The sequence below is a fragment of the Phycodurus eques genome, chromosome 22, assembly GCF_024500275.1.
Source record: "Phycodurus eques isolate BA_2022a chromosome 22, UOR_Pequ_1.1, whole genome shotgun sequence".
In the NCBI taxonomy this organism is placed as follows: Eukaryota; Metazoa; Chordata; class Actinopteri; order Syngnathiformes; family Syngnathidae; genus Phycodurus; species Phycodurus eques.
The window spans coordinates 2,865,265-2,886,865 of record NC_084546.1 but is presented as its reverse complement, the minus strand read 5'-3'; the positions used below and the strand labels follow the sequence as shown (position 1 = coordinate 2,886,865).

The 21,601-nt window shown below is 43.5% G+C and overlaps 1 protein-coding gene across 1 annotated transcript; it reads left to right on the top strand.

Moving 5' to 3' along the window:
- The first annotated feature begins 7,834 nt into the window (after positions 1–7,834).
- On the top strand, positions 7,835–19,463 carry dcn (decorin). The gene is made up of 8 exons (XM_061667891.1): positions 7,835–8,137; positions 13,181–13,437; positions 15,802–15,914; positions 16,562–16,775; positions 16,863–16,976; positions 17,055–17,148; positions 17,691–17,829; positions 18,574–19,463. The coding sequence occupies exons 2-8, from the start codon at positions 13,203–13,205 to the stop codon at positions 18,772–18,774; spliced, it is 1,110 nt and encodes a 369-aa protein (XP_061523875.1). The 5' UTR covers positions 7,835–8,137; positions 13,181–13,202; the 3' UTR covers positions 18,775–19,463.
- The last annotated feature ends 2,138 nt before the right edge of the window (positions 19,464–21,601 follow it).

Genomic DNA, 21,601 nt, shown 5'->3' with positions numbered 1-21,601 from the left:
AAACATATATGTCATGTCAGATTAAGAGATGAATGAGTCTTGGCTGTGGATGCAACGACACAGTCCTCACTTGCAGGACAAAATTAGAGCAAGCAGGAACAGGACCATGTGACCACTAAGGACCAAAAACCGGTCTAGGTGCGGGTACCTTTGACTATATGTTTGATTCCTTGAGTGATGGCATTGGTAAAACACGCGATTCATGCAAGTGCTTGTCAACAATCCAGCAGTAGATGCTGCAGGGAGATACTGTTCCAGAACAAAGGCCACCCTACTGTGTACAATCAGGATAAATCACTGAGTCGTACCCTGAGACAAATGAGCTGTCATGGCTGGAGACACTACGAAAATGCACAGCCTAGTGCGCAGACCAGGAGAGCAGCAGGAACAGAAACATGTCATTACATACTGCAGCAATAGCCTGTTCCAGAAGAACTGGAAGACCACTGTGAGCCCCAGTGTCCAAAACAGAGATAAATCCACTGTCTTGGCTGTAGACACTACGACATTGCATGGCTTTGTTGCACAGCTCAACATTAGAGCAAGTAGGAAAAGGAACATTCCATTTGCACTACAGGGAGTTCCTCTTCCAGAGCAATCGGCTGTGTTCAGTCATGATGAGCCCCAGAAAGAGACCAATCCATCCTATGTAGAAGCTACGACACCACCATGGACTTGTTGCACGGTCGTCAGCAAGTCAACATTGGAGCAGCAAGAACAGGAACGTGTCATCCTTGGACAAAAAACATGTTTAGGTGAGGATGCCTTTGATTCCTTGTAAACAAGTTAACACCAGGGGCAGCAGGAAAAGGAACTGAAGAGCAAAAACAGATTTAGGAGCGGATACCTTTGATTCCTCATTCCCAACGGAGAAGTAGGACCAAAACCTGATTTAGGCGGAGATACCGTTCAACATTTGATTCCTAATCAACTGTTCAACATTAAAAGCATCATGAACAGGAACATGTATTCACATACAACCAAAAACGGGTTTAGGCACATATACTTTTGAATCTTTGTCAACTGGTCAACATTAGATCGGCAGGAACAGACGCACGACATCATTTAAGACCAAAAAGAGGTTTTGACACGAATGCCTTTGACTATACGTTTGATTCCTTGTAACCAGGTCAACATAAGAGACGCAGGAACAGGATGACAAGATCATTTAGGACCAAAATCAAGTTAAGGTGTGGATACCTTTGACTGCCCCTTTGATTCATTGAGTGACGACATTGCAACGAAGCGTGATTTTTTTTTTTTCTTTAAATATATACAAGACGTGATTCCGTACTGCCGGGACATTCTGTTCCAGAACGGGTTCCGACTCCACAGCTGAAGAAATAAACCTGAAAGCTAAAACTAGACGTTGACTGATCAATGCGGTCGGAGCACGGCGACTGTTTGTCACTTTCCGTCTGTCTTGTCCCGTCTAGCCAGAATCAGGACGTTTATTGTGTCATGAACGGAATCAATCAGGAACAGCCCCGGAGACTAATCGGGCCTGCCGAGGGCGTGGATGATGATGGACTAAGCTATCAGGATGCCAAATCCTTCATTTCCGCGATGGACAAGTCAAGACAGGATCTTCCAGTAAAAGCAACGGGACGACGTCCTTAGTCGTTTCATGAGGAAACCTGCTGATGTTAGCTGATTTGTTCCTGCTCCAGGCACGGATCCCACCATTGCCGCTCCGCTACCGCCGTCCACACCGCCTCCATTGGCAACTTTTTCCGTGTTGTTGTCGAACGCTTCAAGATGTTTGGTAGGAAATTTCCATCAGATCCGCTGCCACTTTTTGCCTAACATGGCCAAGACTTTTCCAAGAAGAATCAATGGAGCGGATGCTGGTCTGCTTGTAATAAGGAGGCACACACACACACGCACCACACACACGCACACACACGCACGCACGCACGCACGCACACACACTTTATAGTCCTGATCAAATAAACTGAAGTCTGACAACATTCCTGGCGACTGGGAAATGGTGGAGAAACGGAAAAAACAGCAGGGATCAGGAATCTAAATGACATTAATGGATATGAGATTAAAACAAATTTAAATTATAATACCATTTTAAAAATGACTTAATTAATCCAAGAGAATATTTAATGTTAACATGAATGTTGTAAAAAGAAAAAAAAGTATTCATATATTTCTTTACAATTTTATTGCATTTTTAAAAAACGTATTAATAATTATTTTCTGAATAATGTTCATTAATGTATTGATTTAAATTCAAATTTGGTGGTTGGGTGGTTTGGTGGTGTTTATTTTTGTGTGAAAAATCTAACAAAATCATTTAAGCCAAAATCAAAAATATAATGAAGTAAAAATACAACATTTGGAGAGGGATATAAAGTAAAAATAATAAATAAATAATTTCTGTCATTATAACATCGTTCACATGGTAAGTTATTAAAATTTTTATTGGTTTTATTAATATGGGTAGTTAATTTTAGGAATTTAAATTTGGTGGTGATTTATTTTTTTTATCAAATGTAAATGAAAACATGAGGCCAAAATCAACAGATTTAAGTAAAAATACAATATTTGGAAATGGATACAAAGCTATCATAAAAGAGAAATGAATAGAAATACAAAATGTGTAGATTAATATAACATACAAAAAAAGTTTTGCTTTTTTCAAATTGATTGATGAAATGTAAAAAAACACTCAGTATTGGAGCTAAATATTAAAAGCACCATTACTACACTACTACTAGTGCTACTACTATGATTACTACTACTACTACCAGTAATAATATTAATAATAATAATAATAACAACATACATGCATACACGATATAGCCCATCAGAGGGCACGTGATTAACACACCAATGCCGACTGTACTTGAGCGTTTCTGACTGACATACACGATTCCCTGCAGGCCTAAAAAAAGAAAGAAAAAACATCTGACTGGCTCCAAATGTGTCTTGTCACGTTATTGTCCAGATTCCATTAATACGAAGTCTGAACACGCAGAAGAAATGCACACAAAAATAATTATCTAACATGCCAAAAGACAGAGGGGAAATCATGTCTCATTGTTGAATTTCAGCCGTGGGTGTCGTCTGGTGTTATTTCAAGGGTGGGCATGTTCAAATAAGGTCCTTGTGCCTTTTAACAGTATTTACAAAACACTTCCAATCAATCATAACAATGAAAGTACATTTTCAAACCACAAAAGGAGTCTTTTACGCCTTAACATGCACTCAGCATATCATGTCAATCCCTAGACACCATCCAACTATGCCCTGCCCCATGGGAACAATGAGTGGCACAGCACGGGCGAAATCTGATCGAATGCAGATGTGTTACCCCAGCGTTGCCAGCACGTTGTTGATTTCGGCCCATATTTTCCAAGCTATTTGTTTTCGCTCTGAGAAAGAAAATAATAGCTAATTTGTCTCGAACGAGACGTTCATTTTGCAGTTAAAAGCATTCGAATCGGTTGAGTTAGGGCGACGCTATTACAAGCCGTTTGTTGCGTTTGTAGGGCGGTTTTTCTCTCCCAATGTGATTCATTTTGTTTGGAAGACATCTAACGAGTAGCCCGAGGGGGGAAAATGTCCATATGACTTTCAAAGCATTTTTTTCCCATGTAAAATCTTGGTGTCTGACACACAAAGGATTCTGGGAGAGAATTGCACTTCGCTGGAAAAGCGTCTTGGCCGGTCAACTCGCAAGCGAGCCAATCAAAAGTCAAGTCGTCGCGATGGAAAGAGAGGAAAGCCCAGCCAATCGGTCCTCATACGTGGCAGCCAATACGGCTCCACGGCAGCCGTTATACACTTGTTGCTAATGCAGATTTATGGCAGGAGACTCGGGATACGGGAAAGAAATGAAGGATGGGAGAAAAATGAGATCGCACACAAAGGGTTCTATTTCTGCAGACGCCGCATCAGCGGTGAGGCGTTCAACGCCGGCAGATCCTGATTTTCGTGCAAGACGAGGCTCGAGAAAGTCACCGTGGAGGTGCAACGTGGCGGCGTGACCATTTGGTGGTACAAAATCTATCGAAGTGGCTGCTCAGACCGCTTCAAAGTCCTGGGATCCTAGTTGTTTTTGGCACTTAGGTTTATCACTGGTGGTGGTCATATACTGTATACACGTGTCATGTATTTTGTGAGGCTGTTTTTGAACAAAAGCGCTTGGTGTGACGTGGAGCTCATTCTAGCACTTTAAACAGCATATAAACGCTATCCCAGCACATGTCAACATTTCCTCCTGGAAATGACTGACGCGCATATCAAACCCACACAGACGTCGTTTGCTTATTTAACTATAGAAAGCATTCCATTCTGGCCCACTCAAAAAAGTGTCCATCTCACCTGCCTTACTTCGAAACCGAAAGTGCCGACCTCAGCACGTACTTGTTCCCTCCATTCCGAACCTTGCTTCTAATCGAGACCTTGATCCCGCTTCCCACTCGGAAAACCGCGGCGTCATATTGAACCTGCGCGTCATATTAGCATTTGGTCTTCTTGTAGTATTCCGCTAAAGCGCCTTAGCGTAATAACTTGTAAATCCAGCAAATCACAATTAATTGAGTCATCGGGCAGGCTGGCAGGCAGCTGGACGCTCGATTCCCCAAAACAGCGAGTTTTCAGGGCGCCCAATGGAACAGGCTGCTAATTCAGATCAGAATGTCTTGGTAACAAAGTACAGTGGTACCTCGACTTACGTACCAGTGACCAGAGTTTTTCGAGATGCGAGCCGTCACCTCGACTGAATTTTTGTCTTGAGTTGCGAGCAGAAATTCAAGTTACAAGTGCTAAATAGTGTCCGTTAACTTCACCACACGCAACAGATCGTGAACAAAACCATTTAACTTACGACAGTCCGCTAGCTTAATGCTAACACTCAATGTAAAAGGCCACCAACAGTCTAACAAAACTCACATTGATGTTGCCATAATCATAACGCTTTAAGGAATGGATATTTGAACACACAAAAAATGCAGCAAAACAATACAGCAAAACTCACAAGCATATATTCTTAATCCTCTGCAAAAAACGACAAATATTACTGCAGCTTGCTGAATCATTTAGTTGTGAAACTCTTCTTTGTGCATTTGTATACCGCCCTCTGGTGGCCAAGGCACACATACCAGAAGGGACACAATGTCAATAGACATTGAAGCATGAAGTTATGCTCCTTTAATATGTCAATTATATTCAATTAATTTTATTACTGTATGCTTTATAAGTACAATATTGTAGCATGCTATTTATTAAAAACACATGACTATAATTTTTGTTTAAATGAATTGAAATGCCATTCAATCGTTCCAGAATCAATCAAACCATTTCTTTTTAACTTCGACTAAAAGTGTGAATGCTGTACTTTTGCCAACTCTGTGTTAGTCAGAAGGCCTTGTGCACTGCATTCCGCGCATGATGCATCTGCACGGCACAATGTCTTCTCTCTCCAAACTATTTGGGGAATAAATGGCTTCAAATGGGAGTAAAACAATTTTAAATGAGTCATTAATTATGGTGAATGGAGGTCATTTCGCCCTATGAGCTACCACTGAGTGTGTGTGTGTGTGTGTGTTTGTGTGTGTGTGTGTGTGTTGCGAAAGAAAACAGTGCAAACATTGAAGTAAACTTCCTCTGGCGAGCATCATTATCACATGAATACACGTCAACGGCCAGATTCGTTTGCATCGGCCCGCAAAGGTCATTTCCCACAGGGCCCCGTGTGTATGTGTGTGGTTGTGTTTGTGTATGTGTGTGTGTGCGTGTGCCTGTGCGTGTGCGCGCGTGTGATCTGTTTATCCCATTAGCCGAGATACAGCCGGTCAGAAAATGGGGACAACTTTGTTCCTGCTCCTGCTCCTGCTCCTGCTGCTGCGAAAGGACTTAAGAATCGGACCAGTCTGGGAATTACTTGCGCACTCCCAACTCTCATTCTTGAAATATTTCTGCCAGTATGAATATAAAAATGCTGGAGTGCTGGCCTATGGAGGAATAATGGAGGAAACGGTGACTGAAGTAAACCATTTTTCAACCTGCAACTTATTTTCATTTTAGGTGCAATCCGCAACGTATCGAAGCGAAATAGCTTGAGTCAACACAGCAATACAGCCAGCACGCTCGAATATAAGTTAAACCCTCTGCGATTTGTGGAAAAAGTGAGTTTCTGTGGACCTTTTACCTCAATCGAAACCCTTTTTGATCAAATAAGCTCCCACTGAGCCTTTCCTATTTCTTCAAAATAGTAGCTTCAGACCAAAATGGCGGGCTTATCGTGTCTTTTTCGGCATGGCTTCTTAAGACTTTTTTGTGGGTCTACTCATGTCAGACATGTCTACGGAATTTCACGTCGCGAAATGAATCTGGCTTCCGGGGCTGAATTTAAGACATTGGGTCAAACTCTGACCTTGCGAAGTTGACGTAGTTTTATGGCGAGTCGTCAAAGTTCGTCGCTATGTTCCTCCTACACGCAATTATGAAATCTTATTATATCTCAAAATTGAGTGTAAAATCTAAGTGTCCTACACGTGACAACAATATTTATGTTCTTCATTGTCTGGGCTTTGGGTTAGGATGGCAAGAAAATGCACTCTACATATTTAAGGCCAAAGAAATACTTGAGCCTCCTTCCATTATTTGCCGCAGATGGATAGATGCAATACTTGATTTCCTCCCTCCAATGGACTCAATCTGAATTTAAAAGCTAAGGATTCTAAAAAAAAAAATAAAAATGGACGTTCGTTTCGGTCATTGTCTCTCGGCAAACTGACTGAGATGGAGCCTTTCATCACATTTGGGGCTAACGTGTGTGTGCGGTCTACCCTCTGTCTTACATACGTGTGTCTGTTGGAGGGGCTGAAGCAACAGACAGGATGAAACCTGCTCCCCTGCTATCTGATTCTGTTTAGTCTCCAAAATGAACTCACACACGATGCGAGTATAAAGCGATTGAACAAATCGTTGCGTCTGAAGCAGAGTCCACTTTGGAAAGACCCACGGAAATGGCCCGAAGATTGATCTTCAAACAAGATGGTGGACTTCCTTTGTGTGCTCGGGCATGGCTTCTTGAGACTTTTTGGTGGGTCTACTTATGATAGACACGTCTACCAAAACTCATTGCTACGCGAAACCCGGAATTTTAAAAAAATATTGCAGCGGTTGCTTCAAACCAAAGTGGCAGACTTTGTGTGTCTTTTGGAGCATTGCTTCCTGATCATTTTTTGTGGGTCTACTTGTCATGGACACGCCTACCAAATTTCATGATGTAAAACTTACTTCGGGGGCTGAATTAAAACAAAAGACAAATCAAGCGTGTGCTACCAAGGCAAAACAGCTGCTTTAGATCAAAATAGCGAGACGTGTTTTGAGGGTCTGCTCGTGATAGAGCTGCCTACTAAATGTCATTTTGCTCGGTGGAACTGGCATTTCCCACAAAAAAAACAAAAAACTTTTACAATTGTCCGACTTCTTGAGTATGGGATCACCCTCAAATGGTTGACTTATTGAAAACAACGAAACAATTTCGCACCGCACGCTCAGACCCTCATGACTTATTTTCCTTGGGTTATGTGTCGAAAACCCATCATTTGTGACGCATTTGATGCGCCAAGTCACTGAGGATGAAGAACAGGACTTCTCCTTCCAGTCCCATACATCCCTGGTGACTGTAGTTCTAAATAGGTAGGAATAATGGGACTAAATTAGGCAGGAGTGTGTTAATGAGAATGAAGTGAAGGAGCGTCATGTCCTCCCTATCATTACCAGATGTCCCAACGCCTGCCAGCTGAATCATTGCTCCACTCTCCCTTTCTTCCCCTCCTTCTTCGTTGCCTTTTTCTTCCCTTTCCAGCTGTTTTTGTTGCCTGGCCTCCACCAATTGTTTCGGGTCTTCGCCCTCCCTCCTCTCTTTTTTCTCCTCTCTCTCTCCTTTTCAGTGTCTCTCTCCCCTCCCCTTATTGTGACAGAGCACACCTGCTTGATCTCCGCTGTCGAGCGCTCCCGAGTCCAATTACCACAAACGCCCGAGAAGTCGCTTTTCGCTGCCTCATCCCCCCAAAAAAACAAACTCGACTGGATTTTTTTTTTTTTTTTTTTTTTTTTTCTCCAGGGAGTCCAACCTCTGCTCTTTACCTTCCGCTTCAACTGGGAACAGGTTGGTTGGTGCATCCTTTTCACTTTTGGGGGAGAATGATGGGAATTGTGTTATGGGTGGGAAAAGTGCTGCGGGAATTATGGGGAATGTTTTTTTAAATGATGTCATTTCGTGTATATTCCTTTTCTATGTCTTTGCAAGCTTTTCTGATTCCCACTTGGAATTCCACTCAGGCACCCTTTTGCTGGGATAAAGGGGGTGTGGTGGGTGCCTGTTGCTGCTAGTCCCTCATGCTCCCCCCTTTGGCCTTTTGTTCATCCAGTTCAGCCTTTTTCCTGCCTTTTTCGTAGCCAAGTGGACTGTTTTGACACTTGGCCGATTGATTGTTTGGATGGAGCCCATGTGGAACCTCCTGCATTCCTGTGTGGCGACGGCTCGAAAATCAAATTTTTCTGGGTATACACAGAGAGAACAGGACTCCGGGGGGAGGCGTTCGTTCTCAATTGTGTTGGGAAAATGTTTGGATTTGCTGCATAAATGAGGGGAAACAAGCCTTTCTCTGTGATGATTCACCCCATTAATATTAGTAATGGCTTGTTTTTGAGCAGCAAACCCCCTTATCTGTCAGAAAAAGAACCTCCTCCTACCCACCGCTTTCCTGCAGGAGCCAAATTGCTCAAGGGGCAGTTTAAAGGCTTTGAATGCAAGATGATTTGAAAAAAACAACAACAAAAACTTTGTACCTGCCCTTAATCCTATAATTGCACAGCTTCCATCCTCGATCATTGAGAGAAGGTCAAAGCTAACTCATTACATCCTCTTTGCCAGCAGCAAGGGGGGGGGGGGGGCTAGGAGGATGGGTGGGCTAATGGGACTCAGCTGCAGTGGAAAAAAAAAGAGAGACAAAAGTGATGAAAATCTGGGCTTGGAGGACAATCAGCATGGAGCCAAGCAGATGTTTAACATTTGAAGCAGCCATGAGTGAATGGAAGGTTTGTGTAGTGGAGATCTGCTCTTCCTTTCCATCTGGTGTCCAAAAGCTAAAGAACAATGCAAGCTGCACGTCTTTCCGGTTAGGAGGATCAAACAGGCGAGGAACATACCAAAAGCGACAGGGGGATGGAGTTGGGCGGTGGCTGAAATGTGGCTGAACATGCAAAAAAAAAAATGTATTAATGGTTAAGTCTACTGTCTTATAAGGGGAGTCTCATTCTCTCAATCCTGAGTGTTTGCACATGTTCTTTCTTGTGAAATCTCCTGATAAGTCACAAATCCATCATCAGGAGCTCTTCCAGAAACGTTTTCATCAGCAACCACGTGGGACGGGGAGGGAGGGGGACCGGGGATGTGGGGTTCGAAGGGACACAACATGTTTTAAACGTCCCATGGCCTTGTAAATACCTTCAAACGCAAGGACAGTATGGCCTCCTTCAATGTTGTCAAAAGTCGAATGTAAACTGGGAACGTGACCCAAAAGCCAATGGAGGAAAAATTATGTGAGCCAGAGCTGCTTCCTGTCTGGGATTCATTAGGAGTGCTGGGGCCACATTTGGGGAAGGGGGCGACTGCAACAAAGGGATGGTGGGTGGGTTGGGGGTGGGGGGACTGGGAGGGAGACTTTGTTTGTAGTCATGTAGTATATGAAGTTATGAATCATGTTTAGGGTCCGCGGAGAAGAACATGGAGATATTTTCCAGAAGGGATGCCAAATTGTGGTGAAGTCAACGCACACAAAAACATCATCAGAAGTGCCAACACATAGCGGCGCGTGGATCGATCCAAATATCGATACCAACGTTACCAGTCTCTACTTCAGTTCAATGAAAATTCCCATTTAGCCATCCAGCTTAAGTTTTAAAAAAGTATAGGTATTTACTTGTTGTTGGATCGAACAGTTTGGGTTAATCCCCCTTCTTCTTCTTCTTCTTCTTAATTATGCAAAAATATTGGCATCGGTGATACTGACCCTGTATGTACTTGGTATCGAATCAATATCAAATTTTGTGGTGTCGCGCACCACCCCAGATGCACGCTCAAGACAAAAGGCTTAGCCTTAATCCACCTTAATTCTTGAAAAATATCAGTACCAGTGAAAATATCAATACCAAATTTTGCAGAATCACACACTACCCCAGACGGAGCCTCAATTAGTTCCATTATGCCTTTAAATGGACTGTGGGACTTTTTAAGGGGGCATACAGGATAGAGGGGGTGCACCATTTTTTCCCGGGAGGTTTTTAAGGCATGCAAAACACATCACTAATAAGTCTGGCTAAGAGTTAGTTAGCCCCCGTCACCACTTGTTAAATTAGTTGGACTTTTTGAAACTTGTGATGACTCAACCAAAAAGCATGTTTAAAAACAGCTAAATCCTTTCTGTGGTAAGTCCCTGAAGTACCTGCCACACACACACACACACACACACACACACACACACAAAGCCACAGCTGGGAAATATTACAACTCCAGTGAAAAAGGAATGCCGTGAAAAATGATCAGCAATCATCCCTGTGAAAATATCCTTGTGGCGCACTGAAAGAGAGACAAAACATAAACATTGATTTTTTTTCGGCGGGGGGTGGCGGGTGAAGAAAGCAACATTTTCCTTTGAGGTGCAGATAAGAAGTGTTTGCGGTGGAGACGTGTTGCGGCGCGTTTTGACGCATGTCCCGGTTTTGGCGGATTCTCGACGAGGCCATCACCCCGCCAGCCCTACGGACACACTCGTGAAAAGGAGGTCTACGCCTGAAGGCGTGGCAGGTTGTTTCATGTCTCCTCGCAAGAAAGAGAAGAAATTGTGCAGAGCAAACACAGAATGCAGTGCACAGGCTCTTCTGACCAACGTGGCAGCAGTTTTACCAAACTTCGTGATGACAAACATACAATTGTTTACAGTTGGTTGGAAAAGGGTGTTCAACAATAACAATGAGCCACATGCTGCTTCACCAAGTCTTGCCTGTTCTAAGTTTATATCACAGGAAGCCATCCTGACAGAGATAGTGCGAGCCCTGCCTCATTATTGAAGAAATGCTTGAAACCAAGAAGTCAATAAAGGCATCATTTTAGATCCAATTAAACTGAAACAAGAAAGAAATGAGCTATGTTGATTTTTTTTGAGAGGGTTGGTGCATGGCTTGAAAAGATAAACAAACCAAGTATCGGATCATGCGGGACTCTTGTTTTCCAGATGGGATTACCTGCTATGGAAAATTGGCTGTCTGGCAGAGGTTGATGAAAACTTTACGGGGCAAAAAGGTTGACGGGGGCGCACCGGAGGGCCGTCGAACGCCGCGGCTCAGAGACGCGGTTGACCAATTAACAGTGAAAGCTGTTATTCCACGCGTGTCGAAGGAAATGCTTGGGTGCCAGATGCGCATCCAATCCCAACAATGAACATTGCCATTGAAGGACCCCACCCTAAACAAACAACCTAAAAGCGTCTCGACCCACCAATGTGTGCAGACGTCTTTTCTCTTCTTTTTCGCTGAATTTGTTCTTTTTTGAGATAAGAGAGCTTGACACGGCCAAGATGACTCAGCCTGCGAGCAGAGTGGAACAACATGTCCTCTGGATCTCATGAAGCCCAGACAAGAAGTCTTTGTTGAAACAACATGGCAAACATGGTGGAAAGTGCAGCAACTCATAACCAGATTACTAATCAAATGCAGTCCATTCTTGCTTAAATGGAAGTGGACGGAGACTAGGTTGACAGCATTTATGGTGGACGAGGGTTATCATTATGACTCGGGTCCGACCGTCACCCCCGCGGCCTCACGTAACCCGGCTCAGATGGATACTATTCGCAGTATCAAGCGCCATGACAATGCTGTCAGAGTATACAGGCGCATAAACAGTCAATCGGCGGCAAACGTCGCCTCGGTTTCCGCGAGCCGGTTGCGATTTCCGGGCGGTCGCGCCAAACGACTTGTTAGCCGCATGTGGCTCATGTGTGCCCTTTCATTATGGAGCTTACAGAGGCTACGAAGCATGGCGAGAAGATTGGCGGGTCCACGCGCTGCGAAAGGTCAGCGAGTGTGTATTTCACTTGGGTTGTGTGTATAGAAACAGTGAAGACTAGTGAACGACGGCAGTCAAAAGCTAATAAAATGACATTTTTATTGGCTTATAAACTGTATTATTGGACGACCTGATGTGTAATGTTGTAGAAAAGCTAATAATAGTAATGTAAGATTAGGCTATGCAATGTGGATAAATGGTAAAAAAAATAATTTAACAAATCAATCAAGTCTTGCTATAAATCAAGCCATTTTTTAAAAACAAAGTCTGACTACAGATGTCAGTTTTAACAATGTCTTCCAATATTGTAGATGATTGATTCTCAACTGGTGGGTCAGGACTCAAATCTTTCAATATTTTGAAAGGCATGCATCAGAAACGCTATTACTTGGGGTATAAACACAACTTCCAGCGACATTTAAACAGCCCCTTCCTTGAAAAATGCAAATGGCGTTTTTATAGCATAATAATTCAGACTTAAAACGGTAATATAATGGTTGCTCTGGTCTGCAGCACTCTTTTAATAGAAAGAACACAAACTATTGATGTTGCAATTACCTAAAACGAAAAGATCAATGCCGAGATATTCATTTTTGTACAGCCAGTTCTCATGTTCATCCTCAGTTGATAAGGTTCTCATTTCAAAATATGATACAGTATAGAGTACACGTTTCCAGAGGATATTTGTCTTTATTGTTCTTGACTTTTGTAAAAGGGGGTCACGACTTAATGACAATCAGATTTGGCCTTTAACTTCCAGCTTTCACCTTTAACCTTTAACATCTCCATTATCCATTATGTCCCTTCACCTGCTTTGTCTTCTATATTGACATTTGAGTCTGATTTGGCCTGTAACTACCAGCTTTCACCTTTAACCTTCAACATCTCCATTATCTCCCTTCACTTGCTTTGTTTTCTATATTGACACTTGAGTCTGATTTGGCCTTTAACTACCGACTTTCACCTTTAACCTCCAACATCACCATTATCGTCTCCCTTCACCTGCTTTGTCTTCTATATTGACACTTTAGTCTGATTCCATTTCCGAATTGAAGACTTGCCGATGTTTTTTCCCTGTTCCTGCAGGCTTCTGTCCACTAGCAGCACCATGCGGTCAGCCTGTCTCTCTCTGCTCCTGGTCACCGCCTGCTGGGCGCTTCCCTTCCGCCAATCTGGTTTCCTGGACTTCATGATGGAGGATGAGCCCGGCTCCGGTCTACCCGTGTTGCCCAGACAGGTGGACGAGCCCAGACAGGTGGACGAACCCATGATGTTCCCTGAAGGACCCAGGTGCCCTTTCCGCTGCCAGTGCCACCTGCGCGTGGTCCAGTGCTCCGACCTCGGTAAGACCGCTACACGGGGTGAAATTTCCAAGTGTTAGGGTTATTGCTCCACCCGCCCGACACCGCAAGGGATTATCAGTCCCGAAACAGCAGCATTTCACAGTCTTAATCCGTCAGGAGGAAATTGCTTTACAGAAACGCGTGGAACGGAGGAAAACCTGACCGTCCAATGTTAATGAAGCACAAATGTTCTCCTAAAAAAAACCAAAAAAAACTTCAAAAGCAGAATTACTCTCCTCACAGTCACAACAGTTTACCCAAATGTTATCGTTTGTCTAATCTGACGTATGACATGTAGCAAAGACAAAAAAAAAAAAATGTCCTCTTTCCGCTTTTGTTTAAAAAGCAAGGGGTGCTCAGAACTCGGGATTAAGCGGGGAGCCATCGACAAACTGGGTTAAAATACCAAGTGCCTGGCTGGACTCCCTAAAACCACACAAACGTCCGACACGTCCGACATAAACATTCTACGTGAAAGTCCACGGTAGCAGTACCCGGGGGTACGAAAGACACTTAGCGAGGGTTATGAAAACACTGTGGCCGCATCGTCATGGTGACAGTAATAACAGGAAGTGAGGAGCCGCCAGGAGGCTCCTTGTATGGTGATTAGAAACATGTGACTGTTAAAAGCGGTACACCAACAACATGCGTGACAGGTGACTTTAATTATGACCAAGTTAGCTGAATGACGCAAGTGGTTTCTTGGGGTTGGGGGGAGTACCACTCGAGTTAAAGGTAGTTTTAACGGTCTCATGGACAGTACATGGTATAGCAAAACTTGCTCTTGGCATTAAACCCATCCCAGAGGCGCACTGGCCAGAAAACAAATGCAGAACTTGTGTCAATACCTTTACAAGGAACTGACTGAATTTGAAAATATATCTTTACTTTCTCCTCCTAACTTCGTCAAAATAGGCTGAGGTGTGAATAGAGAGAGATAAACCCAACCGCGGTTGAGATTTTGGGGATTTATATGCCAGGGGAAAAAAAGGGACAGCAGCGAACATGAACCAGGACGCATTAATGATGATGACGCAACAAATATTCTCCATCCATACCCTCCTTCGAGAGAATTGCTTAATGTTGTCGGCTCCAAGAATGATTCATGGCAAATGGGTTGCTTGTGCCAGCCTAAACATCAAAAGTTTCTGCCGTTTAAAAATTCTGGTATCTAAAAAACACATACAGTACGTGTTAAGGTGATTTTTTTTCAGTTGTTATTATTCGCTGATTTAGAATATTTTTTTTCTTAGTTCACAGAGTTAGCCAATTATGGGGATTTTTTTAATTTATTACTACTTGTGTTTCAGAGTCTGTACTTTTTTTACTTTTACTTTAGTAGACTTTGAATTCGTACTTCTACTTTCACCGGTTTTATGCAAGTACTCCTCTACTTTAGTACAGAGAGAGAACTTTTGCTGCCTCTGACGACAAACAATCCCGATAAGAAGACAAACCAAAAGGTCGTTGATAGCTAAGTGCGCAGTTTGCCGCAGACCAAAGACTCATCGATCAGAGACGTCATATTCTCATAATCCACTTCTGCAACCATGGGGAGGACATTTGCTTAACGTGTGGGAAGTGATTCAAACGTGGTTTCGCAATCAAGCGTCGTCATTCATGGTGACTTTCAACTGCGGGGGCGAGACTTACTGCACTTCTCTTATCCATTTCCTGGACGTCAATCGCCTACTATTTTGTCATCATTGACAGTATTTTGCCCTCCAGATTTCAAGCGTTGCGTGAAGTTTGACATAATCTACACCTAAACTACTAAAGCCCGTCGTGCCACACCCATTGTGCTTGGCTACATTTTTCGGGTTTAATATAAAACAATTCTGGTAGGGTGGGCTGAGGAGCTCAAACCTCAAACCAGACCTCAAAAACAAAAACTGTTTTTTCCCTGCCCCTTCCCCTCAAATGTAAACGAACACATTGCGTGTTGTCACAGACGGCAAAACGCCGTAACCGTCAGATGCCGCTCCTTCAAAACATCTCTCGCCTTTAGCGCAGGTGTCAGTATCGCAAGTCGCTTCGACGGCCCGTGTCGTGCAAAGCTAAAGCCTGAGCTCAGTCCTGCAGGTATGTCGCTCAGGAAATTTGTTTCCAGTTCCATTTCCTGCCATGTGTGCCTCAGAGAATACTGAATATTTATTGTTATTTGGTCCCTTAGAAACGTCAGCATCTTGTCAACACCTTGTGTCCTAGTTCTTGTCTTTTGGACCTTATGTGGACTCAAACAATTTCCATGAAATGTTATGGAGTGGTGGACGAATTTTAAATCCTGATGAACATTCAAATCTAGGAGTCTTTTGTTGACATTTTTGGATAGTTTGGTCTCAAGTCTTTGGCTTGCGTTCCCAGGTCTGAAGGAGGTTCCCAAGGACATACCAGACGACACCACTCTGCTCGACCTGCAGAACAACAAGATCACCGAGATCAAAGAGAACGACTTCAAGAACCTCAAAGGGCTGCACGTAAGAGACCTCGGACCGGAGTCAGTGGGGATACGCTCGTAGTTTCCATGCACCTGGCAACTAATGAATTCACCAGTTCTCATAAAGGTGGGATAGCGATGAATCTTCTGGTACTGCCACTCCCTCAATCGCCAGGTGCACGGAAACTATTCACGTCAATTTCTGAGCTCTGGTTCTCCCGTCGGAATGGGCCACATTCCTCGCATCGCCTCGCGTCTGTTTACACAAGCGTGGGACAGCAGGAGGCGAACACCAGTGTGGACTTGAACTTTCCCCCCTCCCCCTTGTGCTGACGACTGATAAGCGCCCAGGATGTAATGGAAAAGTTTATCGTGACCTTGCAGGAACGTGATATTGTGGAGAAACTTGACTTGAAATGTCAGAATGCTAGAAGGACTCAAAATGACTTCTTTACAAGGCCTAACATTGAGTCTGATGGTGCAGGTAATCGCCTCCCAGCCTGGGAAAATAATGATTTATTTTTTTTGATGATGTGTTAACACATGGTTATAGGCTTGGCAAAACATTGCGGTCTGGCTTGGTTTATGGACTCTGGTTCTATCATTGCTCCCAATTACAATGCAAAAGTGTTGTGCTGATTGGAAATAGAACATAAGTTGATGATTTCAATGTTTTTCCATCCACAGGCATTGATCCTGGTGAACAACAAGATCAGCAACATCCATGCCAAGGCCCTTAACCCTCTGACTAAGCTTCAGCGCCTCTACCTGTCCAAAAACAATTTGAAGGAGATGCCGGCCAACATGCCCAAGAGCCTGCAAGAGCTGCGCATCCACGAGAACGAGATCACCAAGATCAAGAAGGCCTCCTTCCAGGGAATGTCCCATGTCATCGTCATGGGTAAATCAAATCAAACAAACGTCCAATGTGTATTCCACAGGGATGAATTTTGTCCACATTCTTCTGATTATTGAATTCTCTTCGCAGAGCTCGGATCCAACCCCCTGAAGAGCGCAGGGATTGATTCCGGGGCATTTGCTGACCTCAAGAGAGTCTCCTACATTCGTATTGCGGACACTCAGATCACGGAGGTTCCCAAAGGTACTCCTTTAATTTAACTTGATTCATTCAGCCTCAACAGTGATGTTTTGGTGTTGTTGTTGTTTTTTTTTTGCACAGGTCTTCCGAGCTCACTCTCTGAGCTCCACCTGGATGGAAACAAAATCTCCAAGGTCACCGCCGAGAGTATGAAGGGGCTCAAGCAGCTGGCCAAGTATTAAAATATTTTGTTTCTCTCTTTTGCACATCAACCCCGTTTGCCAGAAGTAAAATTACAGGATGTTTAAGTGAGTGTTTAAGTCTTCTTAGTTCTTAAACTTTAATCGTTGGAGGACAAATGTGAGGTATGAAGCAGAGCAAAAACAGTATTCTCTTGAAGTGGGCCATACCGGAGGTCTTCCCACAAGACTGGCACTTTTGATACACTGGATTTGGGATTTTTCATCCTTTTCAAATCTCTTGATCTCCTTGGATACAGTTTGGCAAAGCAAACAATAGTTGTGGGATTGTCCAAATGACTGGTTTGGAAATAAAATAGACTGGGGAAATTTTGGAATGAACAAAGAGAACTTTGATGCAGCACCAGTAGAATGTGTTTCACCTTCCATTTCGTCAAACTGAAGTCTTGGATTGGGACAGCGAGAGGTGTGAGGAGACCATGTTTCCGTGTCATAATTTTCTCACTGGCTACTACCACTGTACTACTAATGATAATCATACAATGAGCTAAGTGGTGATGTCACTTGTTCCCCATAGGCTGGGTTTGAGCCACAATGAGATCAGCTTGGTGGAGAACGGCACCCTGGTGAACGTCCCCCACCTGCGGGAGCTCCATCTGGACAACAACGCCCTGACTACCGTGCCCCCCGGCCTGCCTGACCACAAATACATCCAGGTTAGACTTGAACTTGTAATTGCAATGACTGGTTCCCAGCTATTAAACAATGACACACGATACGTTGGCTCTGATCAAAGTGGCACAGCAAACCAAAAGCACAGTCACATGGATTCATTTTCTCTGCTCATTAGGGAGACTGCTGATGTCCCATCCTTGTGGGATGTGTTTGACTTATTTTCTCTCATTTTAAAAAGTTCATTGTCCCAAGAAGACAATCATGGGACAATAACCCCATTTGAGCAAGTATTTATAAGACAGCAAATAGCGCTGGCTCTCATGAGAAACACATTGTTTCTTTGCGGGATTCATTGGAAACGAATCAGAATCCTTCACAAATCATTCAGTTTGAGAGGCTGCTCATAATATGTGTTTGTCATATGTGTTTGAACTCTTATTTTGTAATACCTCTGTGAGTTTTAATTGCGTGATGGCCTCCATTCGGGAGGTTTTCAGCAGCATTTGTAAATGGTTAGAATCTGGCCAAAACGACTTCACCAATTGCCATGTAACTTAGCCAGCATTTTCTTTCATTTCCAAATTTGGATTGCATAGCCTTTGTATTCCCAAGTACTCTTGTAGTTTGCATCTGTTTTTATTGCATAAATCCATCACGGACATACAGGAATTTCCTGTCTCTTTGTTTTCTGTGATCCTGATCAGATTAAGCACTCACAGAGACTGGGTATTATCTGTTTGAAAAAATGATTGCACGTTATTAATTCAATTCAATTCCTTCCACAGGTGGTCTACCTCCATGCCAACAAGATTGGTGTGGTGGGAACGGAAGATTTCTGCCCCCCCAGCTTCAACACAAAGAAAGCCATGTACTCGGGCATCAGCCTATTCAGTAACCCTGTTCCCTACTGGGAAGTGCAGCCCATCACCTTCCGCTGCGTCTTCGACCGCTCCGCCATCCAGCTGGGCAACTACAGGAAGAAGTAGAGAGGCTCTGTCCCCAACGCCCGCCATCTTTCACCACCACAACCACCACCGAGGAAATGTGCATTTGTAAATGAGCGTGTGAAAGTGTGTGTGTTTGACCACTGATCGTCACCCCTCTGACCCAACTTTCTCCTGATGGTGGACATGGACCTCAAGCACATTTTGGTTTTTTTTACATTTTTTTTTTTTTTTCACCGTTATTTAGCTCGGCTTCGGTTGGTAGTAAACGCGGCTTGCAGCAAACACCCACTGCAAATCATTGGTAGAGCCGTAATATATTCTCACACTCATACTGTAGCATAGTCATGTGCATCATATGGGACACATCAGTTTTTTTTGTAGACGAGGCCTGTGGAGCAGGCGGCAAAGCCGAGAATGTTTTCAGTCATTTCTGTTTTCACGAAAGCGTAATTTCCATCGCTTCCTCACGCTTGCTACGCATCTCCTCTTCCGCTTTTGATGTCCAGTGAGAACCAAGGTTCCTTTCTAAATTTAGAATAAACCATATATGTTTTAAATGTCACTCCCAAAGATTTATATGCATGCTTTTGCTGTTTTTCTGGAATGTCTTCTTAATGTTCTTTCCACTGCTACTCCATTGTTAGTTTCAAGAGAAGGGTGTCCCGTGCACCCCTACGTTAGTGTGAATGTTGGATGTATAGACACTGTATATAAATGCTGTATAAAAACCTCTCATTGCATACAAAAGGCACAAGAACTTATCACAGCTTAAACGTATAATTAATTTATCAACAACAAAGGTGTTCCTCTTCATCTCCAGAGCAGGGGTCTCCCGCAAAAGGTGTCCTGAAAGAATAAAAACCCTAATGGAAAACCTTTGCGATGGTTGTAATGACAGAAATGACCGTGCATTGTCGTCATCAGTCACTTCCAAGGAAACAAGACCAAAGAGATGGTAAGATCGTTGCAGAAGATGGTGCAAGACTCCAGAAATATAGCACATCCTGGTCCACTAGCGAGCAGGAAACACCACCTTAGCATTGCCTAACTTTACGTGACCATTTTTATGGTCCGAGATAAAGAAATATTGACACAAGGAGCACATTCAGCCTCTGTGATTTACAGCTCTTCAGAGACTGTGGGAATATTTAGGTTAAAGAAATGGAGCGGGAATCTGTGGGCGAGACAAAGCTGTTAGCTTCAAATAAGCCTTTGCGCTCAAAGATCGACATCGATCTTTTGCCGCAACATCTGTAAAAACGTCCTGACAATTGAGCTGTAGGGATCAAACGAACCTTCTCCGAGACCTCCGCGTTTGAGGACCAAGCCTGGAAAGGTGGCTCCATCTAGAGATGGTCTACAACCAGGAAGTGCTTACTGATATCAATCAGGATAATGGTGACGAATGGGTTCTATTGTCCTTTGTAAACCAACGTAGGCTCACAGATCCGGCAGACATCGACAAGGCGCAATGGTTGCGGGGAGGAGCAGAGTCCTTTTCAGGTTTTCATGTCAACGTATAGGGACACAAACTAGCTCTCGATGGTTGACACCGGCCTGACCAGAAATGACGGTCCGCATACCCCAGTGAACTTCAGCCACCAGATGGCATCTCTCACTCTGGACTCAAGAGAAATATTTTTTGTTTCTTGTTACATCTTTGCTTTTACCAAACAAATGATCTTTTATCTAAAGCATATATTCCAATTCATTTGGACATCAATTGAAAACAGTTCACAAGAATTGATGAACATATTTACATGGGACTCATTAAAGCCTCAAACAGAAACCACAGAAGACTTTCAGGTTGGTGAATAATATATTATGGTGAGGACTAGGTTTCCTCATGCATGTCTGTTGCCCCCATGTGGCACATAGGCACATTGCTTCTATTCACAAACACACACACACACACACGCTCAATTTGTCTGTCGTCAAGCCCTGTAAGCCTAATTACCTCCTTGAGACTCATTACCCACCATTTAGCGGGTGGCTGCAAGGGCAGTTTTATGCGTGTGTCATGCGTGCTTTGGGTTGATGTGTGAAAATCCTCAAACGAGAGGGAGACAAAATACATTTCCATTTGCTTTGGTCATACAATAAATTGATGCTTGCAGAGGGTTTTTACATGAGTAAAGTGATCAAACTGAACTCAATCTGATGTGTCTTTGATTCTCGGCCTTGGTTGTTCTAATCTTTAATCTAACACCAAATCCCATTAGGAATATCCAAATCAACCCCACAGATGACCACTTTATCACTAGTAGGAGATTCTCTTCGGCACTCGTGCAGCACATGTGCCCCCACGAGGGCTTGTTTCGACCACATGGCCGCACGGCAGAGACAGAAGGTGGCGTCTGGCTGCTTGTCTGAGAGTTTATTAGAGGACTCAGTGTGTCGGTGCCAAGGCGTCCCAGAATATCCCTGTTTGCTAATGCTGCGTGTGCCCGGACCTGCGAAGAGCCCTGTCGGAGCATGTGCATCCCATTGGTTTCTGTGCACTTATTCACTACATGTCAGCCTGGGAAGTGCTTGTTGTTTTATGTCATTCGCCGCAAGATTTACCCAGTGCAACAATGATGAAATCTGCCACAAAACCATTTTTCATCATGACATCATTTTATCATAACATCTAATGTGCACACTGTTATGAAACAAGATTAAACAAAGGAGACACCTTTATGTGAATAGCTGTACATCATTTCATTTGTGTTGCAGTGGCTGTGAGCCAGTGGATTTGGTTTAATTGCCAATTTGCTATTACCAAAAACACTAACTGAACAACCTTTTGCAATCTCATTGGTTATAAACTGGGATTTGATATTATCGCAAATGTCCTCAAACAGACTATAGTGGAGTGTTTGAC